At 34.7% G+C, this 23,538-nt stretch overlaps 1 protein-coding gene across 12 annotated transcripts in view; it reads left to right on the top strand.

The window, feature by feature from the left end:
• Nucleotides 1-17,164, top strand: part of PCDH7 (protocadherin 7) — a 402,244-nt gene extending 385,080 nt beyond the window's left edge. For 8 of the 12 annotated variants that reach the window (XM_074322183.2, XM_074322180.2, XM_019733858.3 and 5 more), the window contains one exon: nt 12,882-17,164. In XM_074322183.2, the coding sequence (XP_074178284.1) occupies nt 12,882-13,258 (377 nt within the window). In that variant the 3' untranslated portion in view covers nt 13,259-17,164. The remainder of the gene's footprint in view (nt 1-12,881) is intronic. The other 4 variants (XM_019733860.3, XM_019733859.3, XM_019733863.3 and 1 more) reach the window with 3 other exon arrangements.
• The last annotated feature ends 6,374 nt before the right edge of the window (nt 17,165-23,538 follow it).

Genomic DNA, 23,538 nt, shown 5'->3' with positions numbered 1-23,538 from the left:
GGAAAACATTTCAATGAGCTGCAAAAATCAATGAAGCAAAGTGATCCAGAATTGCTTCATTGATTTCCCCCACTTTAGCTGCTCATTGAGTCCTGTTTGCTAGTCATCAGAGATCATTTCCTTCCTTTTCCTTTTTTTTTAACCTGCCCTGCGCTCTCTCCAGCTCTTTAATACTCTTTAAGTCCTAATTGTGATTGGCAATTTTAGTTTCAACTAATCAACTTATTGACCATAGTAAGGGGCCAGCATTCCAACTATTTTAAACTCTCCCAAGAATTGGTTTTCTGCTCCTACCAAAAGCTTTCAGAGCTTCATCTCTCAATAAAGCTTCAAAACGCAATGTTTTTGTTAAAGCTTCCTCAGTAAGGAACAGGAGGAACTCTTTCTCCCAAATCACAATAACTAATAAAAATCAGTTACAATACAGCTTGTTGTTACAGCATTCTTTCCAACTAGATAAGCTTTTCTGTATGACTTGTGAGGTATTTCAATAGGTAATTCCATGAAAAAGTTTGAGAACATGTTTTGAAAATGGCCATACCATTATAATAATTGTATTGTTTCTCTGGATCCCTACACTGAAGGAGGAAATGAATGGGTACTGTGATTTTGCCACATTAAAAAAATAACAATCATATATTACTTCAGTAAACTTAAATTGCTATGACTTGCCCCTCTGTAAAAAGTAATCATGTTACATTACAGTTCTACTTCATACATGATTTGAAATTTAACACAGTTCATTTTAGACTTTCACACAAAATAATATCTAGAAAAAAATACATAGAAAACCTTATATCACATTATGGCCAATGGAATGTTTCTCTTCCTCCTTTAAGACATCACCAAATATGACATTAATTTGTTGTGATATTTAGCATATTTGCATTCAGTATTCAGATATTTGATACCAGCTACTTACTACAGGAGTTATTTGATATTTTTAAACTTTTATTTTTCAGTTTTCTTTTTTGCAACTTCTTCGTATAGAATTACATGTTATGTGGGGAAGCAAAGATAAAATGGGCCCTACCTTCAAGACTACAATCCAAAGATAATATTCTAACAGTTAACAGCCTTTATGTATTATTTTTATAATAAACATCTATTCCAAAATACAATATTAATATTTATTGTAGGATATACGTTCTACAACTTTATGGCCAATAATGAAAACTGAATATTTCAGACGATACAGGAAAGTGACTCTAAATTGATACTTGCAGCTTTTTTACTAGTACCCACATCACACTTTATAGTAAAACCAATATAAAGTGGCCAATACATTTTATTAACTTAAAACAAAAATACTCATCTAGATCATTACTGTTTTTGTATAAACTTCCATAATTATAAGAATTCATCACTTCATCCCTCTTTTTTAGGTAAGTGAATTGCAAGCAATTCAAGACACTGGTTTGAAGCAAATATTGGATGTAGATTCTAGGAAAGAAAGCATGTTTTAAAATTGATCAGCAATCAGTAAAATACATCTCTGACCATTGCTATTTATACAAAGCCTTATAAGTTATTGGGGGTTTTAGATTTGGATATTTAAATGACCTACCAAAAATATTAACATAATCAAACCTAAATTATTTTCCTTCTACATACATGTTTTATGGTTTGTTTTTTTCACTTTAAATCTTTTTGGCACTGCTTGAATGGCAACTTATTTACCACATGTAATTTCCATTTTTCAAGTCTGGGTGTTGAATTGTTAAATATTTCTTAAAATTTGATTCTAACACAACAAGGAAAAAAAAAACAAGTCTAAAAATATACCTTTCCTTGGTGAACACACAATGAAATATGTATATGATGTATTATAGAACTGTACACTTGAGACCTATATCATTTTATTAATGTCACACAATAAATATTATTAAAAAGGAAATAGCATGATAAATAGAAATGAAAAAATAAAAGACTAGAAATAGATCCCAATTACAGTTATCACACTGGAAGAAGCTTACAAGTTAAAAGACAGAGATAGTTAGATTAAGTTTTAGAAATGTAATTTTGCTCCATGTTGTTTGTAAGAGAAACATGGAATATACAAGCATACATACAGATAAAAATAATGGATTGGAAAACCCAAATGTCCATCAGTTGATGTATAGGTAAACGTTATATGGTAGATCCATATATAGAATGTTATTCAGCCATGAGAAGGAATGAAGTACTGACTCATGCTATAACCCAGATGAACCTTGAAAACATTATGCTAAGTGAAAGAAGTCAGATACAAAATGCCATATATTATATGATTCCATTTATATGAAATGGCCAGAACAAGAAAATTCATAGAGACAGGAAATAGATTTGCCAGGTGCTAGGGAAGACGAAATGCACAGTGACAGCTAATGGGTAGTGTTTCTTTGGGGATAGATGAAAATGTTCTGGAAATAGATAGTGGTGATGGTTGTACATCATGAAAATAATATAAATCACTTAACTATGCACTTTAAAAGGATGGATTTTATGGTATGTGATATATCTCAGTAAAAATATGTAAAATTATATATTATATATATAATATAAAATTATGTATATAAAATATAAAATTATATATAGAGAGAGAGAGAGATAGAGAGAGAGATAGATCCTTTCTTCTCTCATCCACCAGGAGGAACAAAGTATTAACTTCCAACTGTAACTCAGGTATCTTGAATCCCCCTGAAATTTTATGGGTACTTGTCTGCACTTATGGGGGAAGGCAATACTTCTAATTTTCATCAGATTATTAAAGTCAATGACACCTGAAGCAAATGACTTCTACTATAAGATAACCCAAGATTATCATGAAAACTATGATTATTGCAGTGGAAAATAAATACGAATGGTCAAAAAAAAACAGAATTGGGTCTATTTTCAGAGGAATAATCAATTGCTAACTTGTGTAATAAATGTCCCCAGTCTCTTTCTGGGTTGTATAAATTCTGTTGATCAACCTCGGAGTATCTTCTATTCTGCCCCCTTAACACTCTCTTAACCAATGCCTCTAATTTTGCGTGCGTGTGTGGAGAGAGGAATCAAGGTGAAGGCAGATCTCTGATGTGCATAACTTTATCACTCCCAAGAAGTCGCCGTACATTTTCTGCTGTAGCGCAGTTTTCATGTGCCGACCAGTAGATTCATGCTTGAGTTGATTCAGCCAGACTGCTTGAGACATGGCGTGCAGTCTCCCCTGTAGATGATTACGCCACATTCAGAATGACAGCGGTCTAAGCCTCACAGCAGTAAATGCTTCTTGAGATACATTCAATTGCTATTTCACTGAGTTTAGCCTGAGGTATGGAGAAAAGTTGCTGATGCTTTCAAACATGTTTAAACATTTTAATGTTGTCTTGGCATGTCAGTCTGAACTACAGCCCTCGTAGGTATAATGAAGTAAAATCCTGTAATTACAGGATCAGACTTTCCAGAACTTCTTAATTGAATGTGTATATATCTCCAAAAAATGTCCCTTTGAAGAGTTGGGCTTCCGGTCATATTTGTCAGTTTCTTTCCCATGATAGGGTGGCATCAGAGAGGTAGAGTATGTTGTTTTCGATCTCAGGCTATTGGTTGAAGCAGTTTATTTATTGCAGATAATGTAATACATCCATGATCATTAGCTCAATGATCGATTACTATATCAATGAACTCTCCGCACACACAGACAAACAAACACAAACAAACAAACAAATATAGCCTGGAGGCTTCAAAGAACAAAGTTATTACTTCTTACATTTCTGCGGATTGGCTGCTCAGTTTTTCTGCTACTTCTGCCTGGCTCCCTAGCGTGGCTGTATTCTCCTGGCGTTGGCTGGGGGTAGGCTCTGCTGGGACAGCTGAGTCTCCCTCTCAAATAGTGTTTTATCTTCAAAGAGGCTAGATCATGGTATCTCTCAGGATGGCGATCACAGGATTCCCAGGGCAAAAGCAGAAGCTGCTAGGCTTCTTGAGAGCTAGTCTGGAAATAGCACAGTATTAGTTTTGCTACGTTGTAGTTGTCAAAGCTAGCCCAGCTCTAAGGCATGCAGGAATGGAATGTACATCTTGACAATAGGAACAGTGATGTCACATTGCAAAGGGGCGTGTGTAAGTTTGGAGGAATCTCTGACCTTATATTGCATTTTAAAGCAAGCATGTACATATATCATGAAATCTGCATAGACCTTTGTTGAATGACTTTTTTTTGTTTCATTATTTTTGATGTATGAGGGATGCATGGCATTTCAGGTATTTGTCTTGCTTTTTGTTGTTGCTCTTTCATTTTCAGCCTCTTAGATTACTTTATTGCGAATTTTTGGCATATTATTAAAATGGAGCTCCTTCTTGTATTGTGGCCTATGCAGGCAAAGCAAGATAGCAAGCTGGAAAGTTTCTTTTTCTTTCAAGTGAAAATGATTGTGAGGTTGATATATTTAGGTTATAAAGATAACTTCAAATAATAGAGCATTTACCCTTTAGTTTTTTTGTGTGTTTTTTTTAAGATTTTTTAAATGGGGACGGGGAACAGGACTTTATTGGGGAACAGAGTGTACTTCCAGGACTTTTTTTTTTTTTCCAAGTCAAGTTGTTGTCCTTTCAATCTTAGTTGTGGAGGGCACAGCTCAGCTCCAGGTCCAGTTGCCATTGCTAGTTGCAGGGGGCGCAGCCCACCATCACTTGCAGGAGTCGAGGAATCCAACTGGCAACCTTGTGATTGAGAGACCACTGGCCCATGTGGGAATCGAACTGGCAGCCTTTGGACTTAGGAGCATAGAGCTCTAACTGCCTGAGCCACTGGGCCAGCCCCTTGCCCTTTAGTTTTGAGCAACCTTAATGACACATACTAAATGAACCTTCTTTAGCTTAATAATGTTAACACATTTTTTGCGGGAAACGAGTAAACTCGTCATATCGCTTTTTATACCAAAGCACGGGAGACGAGAATAACACATATTTTGCACCTCTTTTTAAACTAAAACACTGAAAGTTTCATAGAAAAATATCACCTAGATCGAAAGATATGAATATTTTACGGAAAGTCTAATTTTGGCGAGAAAATGTCAAAAAAGCCCTGCGTTACGACGCGATTTGGCGGGAAAATGCCCGCTTACAAATTAAGTATCAACAGATACCTGACATAGAGTAACCAGGATATGGTGACCAGTATACCAGTATTTTCCTGAGTAGATGGTAGTTCTGCTATGTTGCAGATTCTAGCAGCTTAAATCCATTAGTACTACTGGAAAATTTACTCAAGATACAAGCCCTTTTGATTGATGATTGGTATTAATTACACAGTAAGTTATCTGAAACCCTTGGGGCCAGATACATCTCAAAATTCAGAACCTTTCATATTTTAGAAAAGGCATAATCATGCATTTTTCATATATTATTTCTTAAAATCTGCAAGAGTCTGATATAGTACCCTTAATGAGACATAGTATTTCCACAGTAAAACATAAATATTGACACTATGTGAGCTAAATAAAGATGAAAAATAGCCTTGTATTGAAGCCAAACTTGTTGTAAAAAGTTGGGAAAAAAATAACTATTAGTTTTCCAAGATTTTTTTGATTATTGAATTACGAATAAGGGATTGTGTACCTAAAGCAGCTAATATTTACTGAGGGTGTTGTGTGTTCCAAGAATTATTACAAGTACTTTACCTAGGTTAACACATGTAAACCTTACAATAATCCTAAAAAGTTAATTCAATCTATGCCCATTATACAGATGAGGAAATTGAAATAAATTAGACAACTTGTTTACAATTATACACTTACTAAGTGACAACGGTTAGGATATGAATCCGGAACCTATTTCCTTAAGCACCATCCATTTCACTCATAGATCATTGCAGACAGAAAAAACAACAACAACAACAACAAACTCTACCTCCTTAAATCTGTGCAGGGGCTATGACCTACTGTTTACTGAACATGAATACTACACTAGAAACCACACTATGGGCTTTATATACATTAACCCTTTTATCCCCCAAGAAATCGGGGAGTAGGCATTATTATCACACTTATGAGGATCTGGAGGCTCAGAGAAATTATATTCAAAGTCACACAGCTGATAATTATGTGCCTGGAATCACACTCAACGTTAGGACTCCAGATTTCCTGTTCTTTTGATGAATTTACTGCCCTTTGAGGGAAGGTCTAGATGAAACTGAAGTAAGGGGTTGGGTGGATAGGCGATCCTTATATCTCGTCTAATTTGATTGGATCATGTGATTGTATGATAAATTAGAACACTATGTAGAAATCTTGACCCTCTTGGAGCCCTGAGTGACACGTAACTGTAAATTTCCCCTTCTTTTGGAAAATATTCAGATATTTAGAGGATTAGAAACTGTTTGTCTGAGTCAGGGATTTCCACCTCCTCCATGAAATGTTAAGTGCTTGTCTTTCTCGTCGTTCCAAATTCTCCGAACCGGCAAAAGGCAATAATCTTGAGGTTATTTATATAAAAGAGCCAAGTACAACTTGGTGTGTAACTTTTTAATCTTGTCCTCTCACACCTAAGCTTTATTGGCTAAAATAATAATTTTTCAATTAAAAAGTTTTGGCTAATCAACATTAGTTTCTTCTCGGTTCTGTTATTTAAGTTAAAACAAGGTCATTTTTTGACAGCTCTTTTAAAATAAAGCATTCCATTTAATCATTTGAGTAAAGAAGATATTTTCCTTTGGACTAAAGCAAGTAAAGGGAATATTAAAATATTTGTTGGAAACCCATTGCCAATTATCTTTTTATATATCCTTTTGTAAAACTTTTTCATATTCCACCAAACTTCACCAGAATTTAGGGGTAACTCTGGAAAAAGAAGCCTTCGTATAACAGGAAATCAGGAAATATAAACAGAAAAATACATATTTTTTTAAAAGGTGCCTGTATGTGTAGTTTTCTGCCTCAAAGAAGAGAATATAACAATTTTTCATTTGCAGAATTTTGTCAAATAATGTTAAAAATGTGCTGGTGCTTGATTTTAAAGAACAAATCGTAGGAATCATGTGAATATCTGGGATGTCTATACATTAAGTAACAACCCATTTATCTCACATGGTCAGGGAATTAAGTCATTTACTTATTAGACAAATAAGCAAATGGTGCATGTAGCATTAAGTATCTGAGCTTTTACAAAAGGAGAGAAAAACTAATTGGGAGTATTTTAAAACTAAATGCAACATTTTCATGCCTTCTCTTAGGAAATACAAATAACCTTGTATCTTCAGCTGTAAGCCAAGGACCTGGAGTAGGGTGGGTGTCCAGGATTCGGGCAGAATGCAAACTCTGCGTATGAAAATCTTCACTGATGCAGAGCTGTCTTTAAGAGTCTTAGCAATTACAGCAACCTTTTATAATAAGGATGCCTCTAATGGTTTCTGAATTGTGTAGGACAGCTTCTGGAAGCATTAAATGCCTCTATAAATCTGAGCTTTCCTTGTTATTCTAATGATTCTACGATGGTTTGTCTGTCTGTCATTCTTGATGAAGTCATGGTAACACCATCTTTCCCCTACCCACTCATCTAACCTGCATTTTTAAAAAAATGTATTTTGCAATTATCATTGACATACAATATTATATTAGTTTCAGGTAGAGAAAACAACGTAGTGATTAGACATCTGTATACCTCACAAAGTGATCACCCCAGTAAGTATAGTACCCATCTGACCCTACATAGTGATTAAAATATTATTGACTACTCCCTATGCTGTACTTTGTATCCTGTGACTATGGTTTTTTTCAATTATAGTTTGCATTTAATATTATTTTATATTAGCTTCAGGTGTATAGTGTACTGATTAGACATTTACATAATTTATGAAGTGATCTCCCCAATAAGTCCAGCACCCACCTGATAATATACATAGTTTTTACAATATTATTGACTATATTCTTTATGTTGTACTTTACATCCCTGTGACTATTTTTATGTTTAAAATTAGTTTCAGGTGTAGAAAACAATGCAATAATTATACATTTCACCCCTCACAAAGTTACCCTACAATTTTAAAAACCAAATACCCTTCTTTTTAGAGAAAGAACTCAACTTCTTATATTAGTTATAATCTCCTTTACTTTATGTATAGTTTTAGGGAGGATGTGCCTTTTTTTTTTTCCATGAACTGGTACAATTTTTTACTTTCTGGCATCTATTTCCTGTGCTGCTCAGATATATATTTTTTTCCTCTCTCTCTTTCTTTGGAGACTGTAGCTTTTTATTATGGTTATTGGTAGCAATATTGTAATTGATCTCTAAATAATTCAGCTGTTATAAATTAAGAAGGAGCAGTGTGGTGTAATGGGACACACTAAAGCAAAAGTCAAAATGCTTGTTCTTTGGCCTCAGCTCACACATAAGCTGCATCCCTCCCTGCTTCAACCCTCGCCTTTTGGTTGTGGTGTGTCATGTGGGGCGGCCTGCGGGGTCTCCGCTTCTGCCCCCTAAATAAGAACACAGGATATAGTGAGGCCAAAAAGGAACACCCACGGAGCCATAGATAGGGGAGTCATACCACTATAGTCTCACTGGAGGCTGGATTCACACGACGTGCGACCTGCTGTCCGCTTTTCTGCCAACCGACCGACTCTCTGACTTCCCGCAACTCTCCTAGACTCCCCAACGTAGCTGCGGCAGTTGTATTAATGGCTCAATGGCTCAATGGTTACAGCTGACTGCCATCTACTACCTGAGCCAGCACCCCTCCACGTGAGGCCGAGAGCCTAGAAACTGCTCTCTGGGGCTCTGTCCCCGCAGGTGATAAGAGAAAGGGATGATATGTGGGAAAGTACTTTATATGTAATAAGTTCTAAAATTGTTTGCTATTATGATGGCTTAAAACTGTACTTTCAAGAGGGAAATTAACTTTATATCTAAGAAAGGACTTTAACTCTCCAAAATGATGTGATGATTCTAGTTAATACCATAACTCAGTGAAAATGAAAAACTCTGTAAATAATGCTAAAGCAGTAACAGTACTGTGGGGACAAAGCCAGGAGTGCAGTTTCCAGGCTCTCGCCCTCACGTGGAAAGGTGCTGGCTCAGGTAGTAAATGGCCATCAACTGTGATTGGATGGCCATCAGCTGTGGCTAGTTGGCCATCAGCTGTAACCAGTGAGCCATTGGCCACTAATATAACTGTCGTGGCTATATTAGCAGCAAATGGGGGCTAGCAAGAAGACGGTGGCTGAGCTAGCAGGCAGCGGAGTGTGAATTGCAGATTGCAGAGAAGTGGATTGCAGCTAGCAAGTGAGATTGTTTGGCAGAGGGAAGTGGATGGCGGGTTGAGGACAGTGTGGCTCCTGCCTCTTATGTCTCCATCCCAACCGCCAGTGAGACTATAGTGATATGACTCCCCTAGTTGTGGCTCCGTGGGTGTTCCTTTTTGGCCTCACCATATCCTGCGTTCTTATGTGGGGAGCGGGAGCAGAGACCCCGCAGGACGCCCCGCAGGACAAGGACCTAATGGGTACCATTTTTACTCCTGGTCTTCTCAAGGATTGATACGATTGACTCGGGCTGTGGTTGACTCTAAGAAACTGACTTTGTTGTGGCAAATGTTGATAGAGAATACCATTATATTCCATTGTATTTTTTTAATTGATTTACTCCATATCAACTAGCAAGAGTAGTCATTAACTGTTTTCCATTTTAACTCTGATCAAAATTAAAGGGAATATTAGTAAACTAAAGTATGAAACAATGTTCTCAGATGTTGAAAACACATCCTACTGTGAAAGACTGAAAGACTAAGAAGGATTACTAGTGGTGGAAGGTCTGCCTCTATAATCCCACAAAAAATAAGACGTTTTATGAGTACATCTTTTATGAAAGGAAGAAGTATATTTGGTGATTCTCTAAGAACTTATATAACTTTTATGTTTTTGAAGATTTATACTATATATTTGCCTAATTAAAATAAGAAAATATAGAAACATAGAAAAATAGTATTCCACTCAGGCCTTCCCTTAATAAATTCCATCATAATACAAATTGCATTTGTTAATCATTGGTGTTTCTTTTGAGGATTCATTTGAGTCATCAAGATTAGAAGTTTTGATTGCTCATGATGAATCTCTTATAGCCTTTCTTGATTATTTTCTAAATTTGATGACAAACACTGCAACATGTCCCAGCCAATTAGGCTTATCAGCTTCCACTGTGGTCCCCAATCAAGTGTTTGACTTTGGAAATGACAGGAGATCCTTTTTAAAAGCCATGCTTCTTGGATAGAGATGTGGCAGCCCACACATGGGGCTGATGGCAGAGATGACAAACTACCTCGCATTAAAAGCAATACGAGAAATCAATTTTAGCAGGAAGTAACCAAATCTATAAAGTTTATTCTGAGGGAAGGAATTGAAGGGTTTCTCACATCTAGTTGACTGGAAATTGAGTCAACCTAAATTAATGCAATTTCTTATGAGCTACAGGGAGTTCAGGTTCACAAGTTAAAGCACAGGTAAGAAGAGTTATTAGAGTACTAATGTAGCCCTCTGAGCTGTCTCTAAATGTATCTCGAACAAACGGAAAACAAAATGCTGCAAATTTCAAACTAAAACGTAAATTAATCTCTGAAAGGTGTGTAAATCATTGCTTAAGTAAACTGATAATTGTGCGAGGCTTAAGTAAACTTAGAGAGATGGAGTACATTCTGGGTCATTTCTGCAGGGGTGACAACCACACTCATAGAGATGTTTCCTATTTCAGTAGCTAAATTCCTGATTATTGTCTTGTGTCCTTGCTAAGCACTATCAGAAAAGAAAAAGAGAAGTTTCAACTTGTTAAAGCAATGAAGGGGAAAAAAAAGGAATCTTTAGAGTGAAAAATAGATCTGATCTTAAACTTTGGGTTTTTATAAGGCTTTTTTGTTTGTTAGTTTTGTTTTGTTTTCCCCCTGTTCAAAGCATTTAGGTCAACTTGAAATAAACAAAGTAACCCAAGATGTGATATTCCCAAAGGACTCACAGTTTGCTCATTTAAACTAACTATATTACACAAGCCATTCATAAAATTTGTCAATAGTGTGATTTTTTTTAAAAAAAATGCATCTAAAATATGTGCTTGAGAGACACAGGGAATTTGGCATGAAAAACTAAAGAGGAAACTGCTTTTTCTTTTGACAATAAAATTAATAAGATCTGCCCACTTAGAAATCAAATAGCAGCATGTGCAACTACATTTTTGCCTTTGGGAGAGAAAAAAGTAATTCTAGATTTTCTTTGAAGCGTGCTGGCATTTCCTTGTTGAACTCTCAGCACACAATACAAAAATCTCAGGCCACAGTGGTTCAAAAATCAATGGGCTGACAAATGTCAATATTTCAGTTATCTATCACTGAATGAAAAAATGACATGCAACATTGGACTGCTTTATTTAGGAGATTTGCCAGAGTAAAAGTCCTAAAAACCCTATACGAATGAATGACAAAATAGGAATACAATGTTAAACTACAGGGCATGGCATGTGGAGACAAAAGCAGAGCATATAAATATGTTGGGAATAAGTTATACAACTCCCTCTTCTGTTTTAAACCAAAGCTACCCAGGATTATGTGCATGTAAATCTCAGTAATTCCATTTGTTGTGGATATATTTACAGAGGTCGAAAACTGTCAGTCTTTTAAATCCCAAACCTTGTAATAAAATGATACCATATGATATAAATTGGAGCACAGTCATATTATGTTCTTTTGTTTGGCAATAAAATAAGCTATAAAATATATTAAATAAAACGCTAGAGGTTATTCTGTTAGAACCTGTTGAGGTGGAGAAGGATTTTGTCTCTCTCACTCTCTCTTTCTCAAATAAAAACAAAGTCTGTTAAAAAATAAATATTTGTAATAGTAATAAAATATATAACTATTATCCAAAGAAGATAGACACACGTAAGGATTTTAATCACACATATAGGTAATTCTTAACTGCCATCTTTAATCTTGATTCCTAAGAATTCTCTAATACAGCATATTTTCCATTACACTAGTCAATACCATTAATTAGGAGTACATGCTAGTTCATCAAAACTTTAAGAGCCTTACTATGTTTACTCAATACATTGCATTCCACACAGTTTCATTCAGCAAACATCTTTGCAAATGTATTTCTATGTGAATACTCAGTGGATTATCCTACAGCACATATATAGGTTACCCGACATGGTGGGGGGATGGGGGTTGGGGTGGGGGAGGTGGTGATATTGCCAGTATGCTCTCACTCATAACCTACTTGTACTTTGCTTTTTTATTTTTTACCACATAATGTACTGTCAATTTAGGTTCTACTTCTGAGTCACCCTGATGTCTTAGAATGTATTTTGAATATAAGGTTTTGCATATTTGCATTCTATGAATAATGTATAAGCAGGAAAGAATCCAATTGGCAAAAGTACGTGATTTCTGGGATAATTTATAAATACAGAAAATTATGTATTTGCATTTAATAACTTTTCTTATGCATATGGAAAAATTTACACTGATACAACTATATGTATGAACTGTATTTCTACTTGAGAATATACACAGGTCCCTGTCCTGTAACAAATGCCAAAATCCCTATCGCTTCTACACACTTAAATTTATCAGTTTATTCCTTCCTCTCTTTCTATAATTATCTGAAGTTTTTGCAAAACCTTATCTTTAATGGACAGGAAATGAAAACTTTTCTATGGGATGATGAGCTGTAGGGCTGTTGAAAAAAGGAAATTAACATGGTAAAGAATATCTATCTATCTATATATTTATATCTAGATATATCACACACAAACACACACACACACACACACACACACACACAAACACACAGATTTTCTCCCTCCAATTTCATACAGATCAGGAAAGCCTGTTGAGGAATGTCCAACTCTAATGGCTCCCTCCTTGTGACTTTCAGATTCAAGACCTCTTCCAGATGTAGCCCTGACTGGGAAGTGCACCCGTGAGTGTGATGAATATGGCCACTCAGACTCCTGCTGGATGCCGGTCCGCACTTCTCCAGAGAGGAAGAAGAGCCAGCCCAAACTCTCCACTTTCATGCCTGTTGATGAACGAGGAAGCCAGGAAAAGCTGGCCAATGGCGAGGCTGCCATTATGGGTGACCGCAACAGAAACCTCCTGAACAAAAAGTTGACCTCATCCTATGAGACCTTCAGTGCAGCTAGTTTCAGCAAAAATGAGGAAGCCAACCCTGAGGATATTCCCCTTACAAAAACAGGGGAATACAAGCCATCTCCTGTCAATACTCTCACTAGAAGAGAAGTTTACCTGTAGGCTATACAGAATCAACAGCAAAGTTCTTTTCGTGTATGAGAAGGAGAATAAGGGGCGAAAAACCTTACAAAGCAAAACCGTTTAATCAAAAAGAGGGGGCTACCAAAGAGACAAAGCTTTGCCTGCCACTTACGCCTCCAGATCAGGCCTTTAACGATACCGTTAGCCTGATTGTAATGTACAATGTAGAAACCATCCTTGTTACTTGCATGTCCAACTCCCTCACTGATTACCAACACCCGCTCTCCCTGTCCCGCTCCCCCTCCCCCCAAACAAAAAGGTGGTTGCAAGTTTCTTTCATGGTAATAAGCCTGATTAGCAGAACACAACACATTCTCATTATCCCTAAGCTGAAGCATGATTTTAGTCACTTTGATTTAGTTCGAATGTCATCCGGCTGATCCAAAAAAAAAAGTATATCAGGTTAAATATATTTCAGACATACCATCAGAATATGATTAATTACCGTGAAAGGCAATCCCTCAAAATGATGAAGTCCCTCTAATGAAACAGTCTTATAAAGGGGGGTTCTCTAAGAAGCATTTTGGGAAGATTACAGCTTTAATATTCTATCAAAGACTGAGAGCTAAACAATACCCAATTGGAGATTGCAGTCCCAAAACTAGCATCTGTTGTTCTTTTCAAGTTAAGAGCACCAACTTCAATGCCATATCTTCATTGAATATTCTTATTATTCACACAATCTTGACCACGTGTATCAATTACACAAATTATAATTTGTAAAAATGATTTTTTTTTTCCAGAAAAGCATCACTATTATAAACTAACTGGATCAGTTAATTGTGTCATTAAAAGGCCAAAGATCATACGGCAGATCAGGGAAATCATGAAGTAGATTTGGTCTTGGCATGGAAATCCATTAAGCAACAGAAGCAACTGAACCTATTCACACACAGAAACACTCAAACACTAGCTTATTTTACATAGTTTCTATACCCAGAACACGTGTTTTCTTTTAAAATGGGTTTTTTTTGAAAGGTCAGAAAATGAAAAACTAATGAGATGAATTTTTGGTATTCTATTACACAATTAGTTGAGGTTCAAGTTTAATTTCAAAATAATGTTATCAGGGAAGATTCCACTTTCTAAAATCATATTTGTGGGTAAGGAAGGAAAGACAGATACATTGGCACGCAGTCTTATAAATGAAGTTCACTATTACCATTTTAGAATCCAGATATGCTTGCTGGTGTTACTATCCACATTTCAAATTAGCAATTGCATATTTTATGTGTTCACTGCACACTTCCATATAATACGATTGCATTAATTTTAAAACCCGTGCAATATACACTATTTTGAGACTCACAACATTAAAACAAGGTGACACTCTAATTGACTTTGTCACTAATGCGATTTGAACATTTTTTAATATATGTCTTAAAACAAATCCAGACTGCACATGAAAGAAATGAGTTCTGGGCAGTGGCATGTCTCATAGTATGTACATCTCAAAGTTGGAAAATAAGCAGTTTTCTCAGTGTAATGAAAAGAAACGGTATGCAGATTTTGAGTCACTTGCTCTATAGAGGGTGATTTAATGCAATTGGAAATTGAGCTGGGACATTCAAACAAAAAGTGACAATCCAGGGACAAAATAGGGGATAATAACAGGGGAAGAGAGCCCGCGTTCCCATACGGAATGTTTGTAACCTGGTTAAGGCATAGCCTTGATTGCTCTCTGCTACTGTAGAAACAACGTAGCTTTGGGTAGTTTCATGCTTTGCAGAATTTCTTAGACTATAAAGTGAAGCAGCCTGGAATATAGGTTGTCAATTCACTATAGGCCATCAAAATGCTTATCTTTGAAAAACACTTATCTGTTTGGTGGGGTTCTCTTTTGGGGTCATTTCCTTATGATCCTTCTTAAGAAGAGTTTTCATTTTGATGTTAGTTTATGTATAATAGTTAGGATGAAAGAAAATATGTAGTTGAAACAAAAACATTGGACTAAAATATCAATAATTGAACATGTTTGTGTTTAATTATTATTTACATTATGGAAAGATGCAATTCTAGTACTTTGTTAGGAAACTGCATTAAAGCAGTTCTGCCTTGTATAATCTGTAAGTACCTATTAAGACAAAATACTTCTAAAGATACTTATGAAATGTAAACATATTTTTTCTTGCACGTTACAAAAGAAATAATTGCATAACACAGGTGTTCAACCCGCATTTTTTTAAAGCATTTTTTTTTTTCTTTCAGAGACACTTGAAACCTTTAGATAGTTCATTTCACTCTGTCATAAAACCCTTCTGTGGTCTATACAGCTAATACAGGTCACCTGGACCTTCAGATTAATTGGATTCACATTCCCCAATGATGTTTGCACCACATTCAAGACAGCCATATCATTGTCATTTAACTTGTGAGCCTCTCTTTAAAACTAAAATGGGTGTGAAAGAATAAAATTCAGTGTACTGTAAGTATTCACAGTAATTCTAGTAGAATTAGCTATCATAACATGTTTATTATATAATGAGCTGGCATGACACAGAAATATATTTTGTGTTTGTATGACTTTTATTTTGAATAGGCTAAATATGGTGCCACTCCATATATAGAGTGCTTTTGAAAAAAATCAATAAAAAGAAACAAAAAAAATAAATGAGTGAATGCAAAATAAGCAACTGTGCCTTTTATACCTGTTGTTATGGTAAAAAAAAAAACGGTTGTTGGGTTTGGACAATGAGGGGAAATGGGCTATTCCCGACTTTTTTGATCTTGTATATTTATCCATGTTTATTTTCTGAAAATAATAAATGATTTATTAAAAATTTGCCTTCTGACAAACTCAGATAATGGACCAGTCTTAAATATCATTCATTCATATAACAGAATTAAGGTGTTAATATAGGCTGCTTAATTCTGATTAGAAGGCTAAAGCATTTATTGTTAATAGTAACACAGGAAGATATTATCAGGGGTAAAATCAATCCATCTTGCAAGATAAAAATATTGATTTAGAATTTTTATTCTTTATTTTATTTCCTTTTTGTTATTTTTACTGTAGCTGCTGTTTCATTTTGGTTGTACAGTATATAAACCATACTTCATTTCTGTACACAAGAATCTCAAGTGAATTTGCATGCATTATACATTAGGACACATTTATAAATTAATGAGTAACTATATAAATTATGTGTTTTAAAACGTCTGTAGCTTCAGTCTAAAATCTAAAGCTCATTCTGAACCTCCAGATATCATTTCTGTATGGTTTGTGACTGGCCTGCTGCCTGAGTTTCAGAAAACAAGGGAGGCATTATTTTTATGGGGAGAGGACTTAAGATGTTATTGAAGATGTCTGGCTGAAAGGCTACCCTAGGAAGCTGTTTCATAAGAAAGTAAAATAAAACACACAGACCAGAAGAAACTGCTGAGCATCAAACAACCATCCCAAAACAGTCCTGAGATATCTAAGAATACAGTGTCAGTGATAAATATACATCTGTCCTTAAGGAAAAAAAAGAGTGAATATGATCATGAATATTGTAAAGCTTCTGAGTTTTGACCCAGGCAGAGGTATATGTAACATCTGGAGGAAGGCGTCATTTTCTCAGCTACCTAGGGTTTACTTTCAAACGGCTTTTCCTACATTTTAAAGCACTTGCATTCCGTGTGGTACGATCTGTTTGTAATGTTAATCATTGACTATTGTTCTGCTACTTGGATGTTGATAGTGAAGCAGAGAACAATTTATCATCGTTTATTATGAGTCACTATGCACGCAACTATGCTAAACATGGCGAAATGTATTAAACACTCGTCCAACTATTTATGAAATACTTTACATAATTTAATTTGATTTTGTACAGTTTTATGTAAATAAATTGCTTGTCATTTTTGTCTCTGCAAATTAAAATATAACATGGTCAAATGGTTTCACACTTGTAAGTGTGCTTCTCTGTTGACAGGTAATTCCATTTTGATTGGACGAGAAGTGAATGGATGCATGTACCACTTTGATTTAAAACGGTTTGATTTCTGCTAAATCAAGATATAGTAAGGAAAATAATGCTGCAGCAGTTGTTGATTTGTGGGGTACTGTGTATAACTGTCATAATTCTTTGTCTTATAATGGAATGGAATTTAAATTCATCACTTTCATCAAAATAATTTCTGAGACAGTTACCTAGCTGGCTTTTAAGTATTAAAAGAACTTCTCGTCATTAATGTAGAGATTGATTTTTTTTTTTCAGGTGTTACATAGAGAATGTTCACATTTAAAACTAAATTTTTAGTCAAATTGTATCTCTGTAAAGGCATCGCTGCTTGTTTTTAACCTAAAGCAATGATAAATACAAAAAAGTTAGAAACAAACAAAACCTATAATGTGATATGATAGCAAATAACAGAATCTCTACCTTATTCATTTATCCTGTAGTTGAGCTTCCTCTACTTGTTTTATATTTTTTCAGTCATTTGGTATCTTTCTTTTTTAATTACTCCGTTTCCTCTTTGTTATCCAATTATTCATCTAACTATAATAGTTATATTCTTCGTTTATTAAATTGATATCTGTTTAAACAAGCAATTTTTATTCTCCAACCCAACTCAGACTTAAAAGGGATAGGAAATATTTTCTGTATATACTAATAGATTACATGGAATTTTTTCTCACCTCACAACAGTACTGCTAAAATCTACCTATGTGGAAAAATAGACATTCTGAAGAAACTTGCCTTTCTCTACCATTTTTTCTCTCTCTTGGATAAAATTTCAAAAATACTTTATATAGAATGACATATTCTTTTTTAAATCAAAGATGTCCTTGTAAATTGATTTTGGCTGGCAGCCTTCCTTCTCTAAAGAAGGATTTCAGAGTAGATATGGTGAGAAAGTCTGCTTCAAGTTGTAATGAGGTGAAGAAATAACATGTGCTTTCATTCGGCTACTTCTTTTCTACTGATGAGAATCACGCATCAGCACACAAAACAACGAAACAGTACATAAAATGAAATCAGTATGTCTTTCCTTTAAATTCTCCATATAGATTTGCCAAATGTACTTCTCTTTACTGTGAAATTGCATTCTTAGATTAAAACATTTTTTAAAAATCTCAAACATGTAAAAATACGTGGATAAACTTTAGAAAGAAGACAGACATGAAACAGGCGAACAGAAGTTGCTCCCAAGGTTTAGGTTTAGGTTTAGGTTTAGGTTTGATTATGGTACCATCTCTGATTATTGGAAGAGTTCCATCTAGTTACTTAGAAGCTTTACTTAGCACAATGGTCTGGTTACACAGTATCTCACATTTATAGCACACATTATGATTTACAAATGGTTTTGTAAGATTTATCCCAAACTTCCCATAATACCTGCAATATAAGCTGTAGAAACTGCTAAGCCATGTATAAAGGTGGATTTTACTTTTATTAAATAATTCTCAGATGAATAAAAAATTGAACTCAACATCCTACCATTATAACATTTTCCCTCTATTAGCTTATGAACCAAACTAAACATGTTGCATGACCTAGCAGAATCACAAGGAAAAAGGACTCTCCCCATTTACCTGAATAAAATAAGCAACTGGCAAAAGTGGGAATTTTTGGGGGGCGGCACTAATTGCACCAATCAGCAGGTAATGATCTTCACTTGACATTTCATAACATATGACGAAAGGCATAATAACTTTTGGTATTTCTGACAGCAAATTGTAAATCTTGAAAACATCGTAGCTTAATTTCTTCCTGTTGAATACCCCTGGCCTAATCTATTTGGTGGTGGACTTCAGCTGGATGGTCAGTGTATGTTTGGAGACTTGAATAATCACAATCGACAGTCGGCACTATCAAAATTGATCAGATAATTGTAGAATTCCCAAATTTACTTTGGTTTCAACAGGCCTGTTTCACAAAGAAATCTGTTTATTGAGTTTTTGTCTTGTCTCATTTTTCGTTTTACATTTAACCTTTCTTGTGCCCCTCTCAAAGCCTTTAGCTAATCTCTGCGAAGTTATTTGCTCTGCGTTTCTTTCCCCCCCTTTTGAAAAGCAGACGTAGTTTTCCCAGCAAGTGATGAGATGTTAGGTAGCTAACCAGGAGCTAGAGAATTTGCAACCCAATCAGCTTTATTGTAATGGAAATTTACAATATCACTACTTGAGCTCTTAGGAAGCTCAGTAAATAAAGACTGAACTTACATTTGTTTATTTTCTCTTATCTTTATTCCTATTCTATTACTTGTTTATAAATTGTATGGAGGAAGATGATTAACCAAGATAATATAAAATTTCTAACCTGCAGGGAGTGAGGAAAATATATGAATGTAAAATGTGGATAGCTAAACATTTATGCTCTCCTTTACTCGAAACTATATATTTTTTTCTTGTTGTGCTGCTGTTAAACGTGAATTTTATTCATTGATTGAATTTAATATGTGTGACCTACACAGACAGTTGCCTATTTATTGAACCTCCTGGGGGAAGATGTAGAAGATGCTTAATCGTTCATAAATGTAAAATTTGCCCCCAACACTCTCAGAGGATGCTAAACAAAAATTATAGTTTAATTCTGATGTTTAGTTTTATTTTATTTCATTGAAAATTATGATTCAAAAGATTCATTACCAGGAAGGTCATAAGAAAGGTGCATGAGGTCAACAGAGAAATGTCACATATAATATTAGTTTAAAATGGGTTTTGAAAAAATAAAAATGTTAATCAGTGTGCTTAATTAAAAAAAAAAAAGTCCACTAAAGAAACACCTGATTAAACTATCTTAAAAAAAAAGATAAAATTAATTAATTAATTAATTAATTAAAATGATACAAGAAGATGTTTTATTTTGGTAATTCAATTGAAAGTACATTACAAAATCCCAGACTTAGTAAAATTGGTAGTAACTTGATAGGATAATGTCAGTTTTTTTCAAAGTGTGTTTTCTACAGTAATATACAGAACATATTATTACAGTTGTATGGATTGTTATAAAAATTAACTGTATTTAAATATATTTATAATACATTATGGAAAGGAATTGAAAAAAATAGTAAAGAAATGAGGAAAGTAGATGGCTTGGTCATTTACTTATAGTTTAAGCATCTCTTTGTTAGAAACAATTATTTGAATGCTTTTCCAGACTCTGCAGTACAGCAGGAATATACTAGAATAGTATTTCTTAAACTGGAGTTTGTGGTCCACTGAGAGACTACAGGATTTTAGAGATCCAGGTATTCTCTGAAAATTTTAAAGTTTTGAGTTTTATTAATAGGATGATCAATGTGATCTTTCAGTATAAATAGTTTCCAGTGATAGTTCTCAGTTGAAGCTGAATTTAATAAAATCTTCATAAGTCAACATTTATTCATTTATTTTGTAAACAATTATGTCTTCTGGAATCCAAAAGGATTTTTATTTTCCTTTACAGGGGTCCATATTTTACTCAGTTGTGAGAAAAACCAAATCAGAGGATTCAATAAGAGGCAAAGTATTAGAAAATGTGAATGACTGGACAAGAAAATACCAACATGTACACAGGTTGACAAGCTTTCCAAAAAGACTGGATAACAAATATTTTAGGCTTTGCAATTCAAGAACCACAATCAAGGAAACTGTGTAGGCATTTATATGGCAAGAGAGAAAACAGTTTTCCAGATGTTTTAATGCATATGTAACATTTACTCAAGTGCATAAATAACATTTTTAGCTGAGGAAACATAAAAAAGCAGACAGTGGGCTGGATTTGGTCAATGAATTAGAGTTTACTGGCCCTGGTGTAACCAAAAACTACTGCAATTGATACTAATTTTAGAATCCATAACTAAAATTTATCTTCTTATACCTCACTTAAGTGTGTACCTGTTTGACCACAACAATGTTGGTTTATGGCTTTTTCCAGCAGTCACCAATAATCACCCTCAAAGATTAGATTATTTGGTTACCCTAGTTATCAGGGTCATTCCTTCAGATTGACCTCTTACCTAGATCACAAAAGGTCCACTCTGTCAGAGATACAGGTCAGGTCGATATGTATAAACTCTCAGGTAGCTGTAAAAGACCTTATAATCTTCTCAATGCAAGCATCATCATTACCACCTCATAAAAAATGTAAAAGAGTGTCTTATTCTGGAAATTCTCAGTTTGGTTTAGAAGTGGGAGATTTACTTTTTCCCATTGTATCAAAAGCTTTAAACACACTTCCACTTAAATACCATGAATAAGGGCTCATTATACCATGTTAAGTAAAAAAAAGTATAAAGTTTCATATTTAGAGCATGATATCTACAAAATAAAAAGAAGAAATACTGTGATGAATGTGGCATTCTTACGCCATTCTTATGGAAACATTTTTATGTTTTCCAAATTGTATACATGAATATGTTTTACATTAGCAATATTTAAAAAAATGACACACAAGTATTCTAAAATTGTGGGCAGTTGAGTGAACAAACTTAAGACAAATAAAAGAAACAATTTAATTTTAAAACATTGAACATTTTTCATCTAATGATACCTCCAAAGGGAATTGTATTAAAAAAACAACAACAAAAAACAGATTACCGTTGTACTGTGGCATTTTACTTTAGCTAATTCTTATCTCAGCAAAGTGAATATGACATGCTAATTAACTTGTTAATACCAAATTGGGGTAAAAAAACCTAATATGTATGTAAAGACTAAATACGAACAGTACTAAACCTCTAAATTAAATGTGAAGTGTATATTTTGAAGAAAGTAACATGAAACCATGCAGAAAAAAAAATTGACAGCTATAGTAAACCTGTTATCTAGGGTTTGATCAACATAGAAACTATGGATAGGTGCTGTGGCATGTAAATTAGATTGTTTCAATTCTCCAATATGAATATTTCTGAAGCTTCAATCTGGGACTTATTGTAGATGTTGACTGTGTAGTACTTAGGGCCACTCAGTTTTGTTAAACTTCCAGATATCAAGTGATTGAAAATGAATATAAAAATCTATGCCTGGTCTATGAAATGATCAACATTCTCATTGACTGAAAATAATCTAAAAACATAATTGAAGAAAAGAAAAGATAAATTATCCGTCGTAAGGGACAGGTAGGTGCTGCCAGTCCATAAGGGATGGGTGGGTACTGCCTGTCCAAAAAGGATAATTGATAATGCTACCATATTGGAAAACTTGCTTCAAGGCTCTAGACATCATTGGAAAAGGGAGAATAAATGTCTAGATGTCAGTGGAAAGGGGTGAGCAGTATGGCCCTTATCCAAACAGACTCATTCTTCAGTGAGCTGTCTTGTAGTAACACTAGCGCTGTGCTCCTGCTATGTCAAGTATCAGGGATGCATAGAGAGATATCTGGTGTAATGCTGTTGACTTCCTTCCTTAAATTGCGTGGAAGATTCCAGGCTCATTTTTTTTTTCCTTTTTTCATTTTTCTCCATCTTTTATTAGATAAAAACAAATAGTATAGCAGGTGATTTAATTTTTTTCTCTGCTTAGGATTCATATGTGCTTCACAGCCAGCATTTTGTTATCCTCAGGTTTAAAGGCTCTAAGCCATCAGAGAAACACTCTCTCTTGACTATAAATGTAAGTCAGACGATTATAATGATAGTGCCACAGGTGGAAAAATAATCTTCATTCTATTGTAATCAGACCAACACTGACAAAGCATCATACATTGCTTTGGTGTTTCGATGAAGACAAAAGCACCAATTTCACTTTGCAAGAAGAGTAGAAAGATGTGTAAACAGAAGGATTTAGTGCTCAGGTTTAATTTCAACCTGAGTTACAAAGAGAAAAAGATTATTCAGGGTAATTCAGTGGATTGGTGCCAAATTACCAGAAGTTAATTTGGAAATGACATTTGCATTGCTTATTTTCATCAGACTCATGAAAAAGGGCCTTGATCTCTGCAATACTTACTTCCCACAGCATCATGGCAAAAAATTCCTGAAGTTATCACTCCTTCCACACAGATTTAAAATAATCAGTGTAGAGGAATCGGGTAGAACATAGTTATTTCACTCACACCATGGTCAACTTCTATCTAGAAATGTCTAGATGTTTCCACTAGCTTAAATTTATTTTACAGCTGCAATTTCATTCCATTTTAACCGATATGCAAGTTTGGGTTATAATTGTGTGAGGCACAGCATAATGTCTAGGAGTCAAACCAGAAAGTGCATTTCAATAACATCTCAAAGATGTGATGCCACTTCTCAGTCTTGTCCAACTGTGCAGGGAAACAGCCTTCTGAAGATGTCAGCTATTATAATAAAATGGTCATTTTCATTCTGGCTTTCAAAGGTGTTTCTCCTCGTTT

The sequence above is a fragment of the Rhinolophus sinicus genome, chromosome 1 (assembly GCF_057876585.1).
Source record: "Rhinolophus sinicus isolate RSI-liver-muscle chromosome 1, RSI-T2T, whole genome shotgun sequence".
Taxonomy (NCBI): domain Eukaryota; kingdom Metazoa; phylum Chordata; class Mammalia; order Chiroptera; family Rhinolophidae; genus Rhinolophus; species Rhinolophus sinicus.
This window is presented reverse-complemented; position numbering and strand designations above follow the sequence as displayed.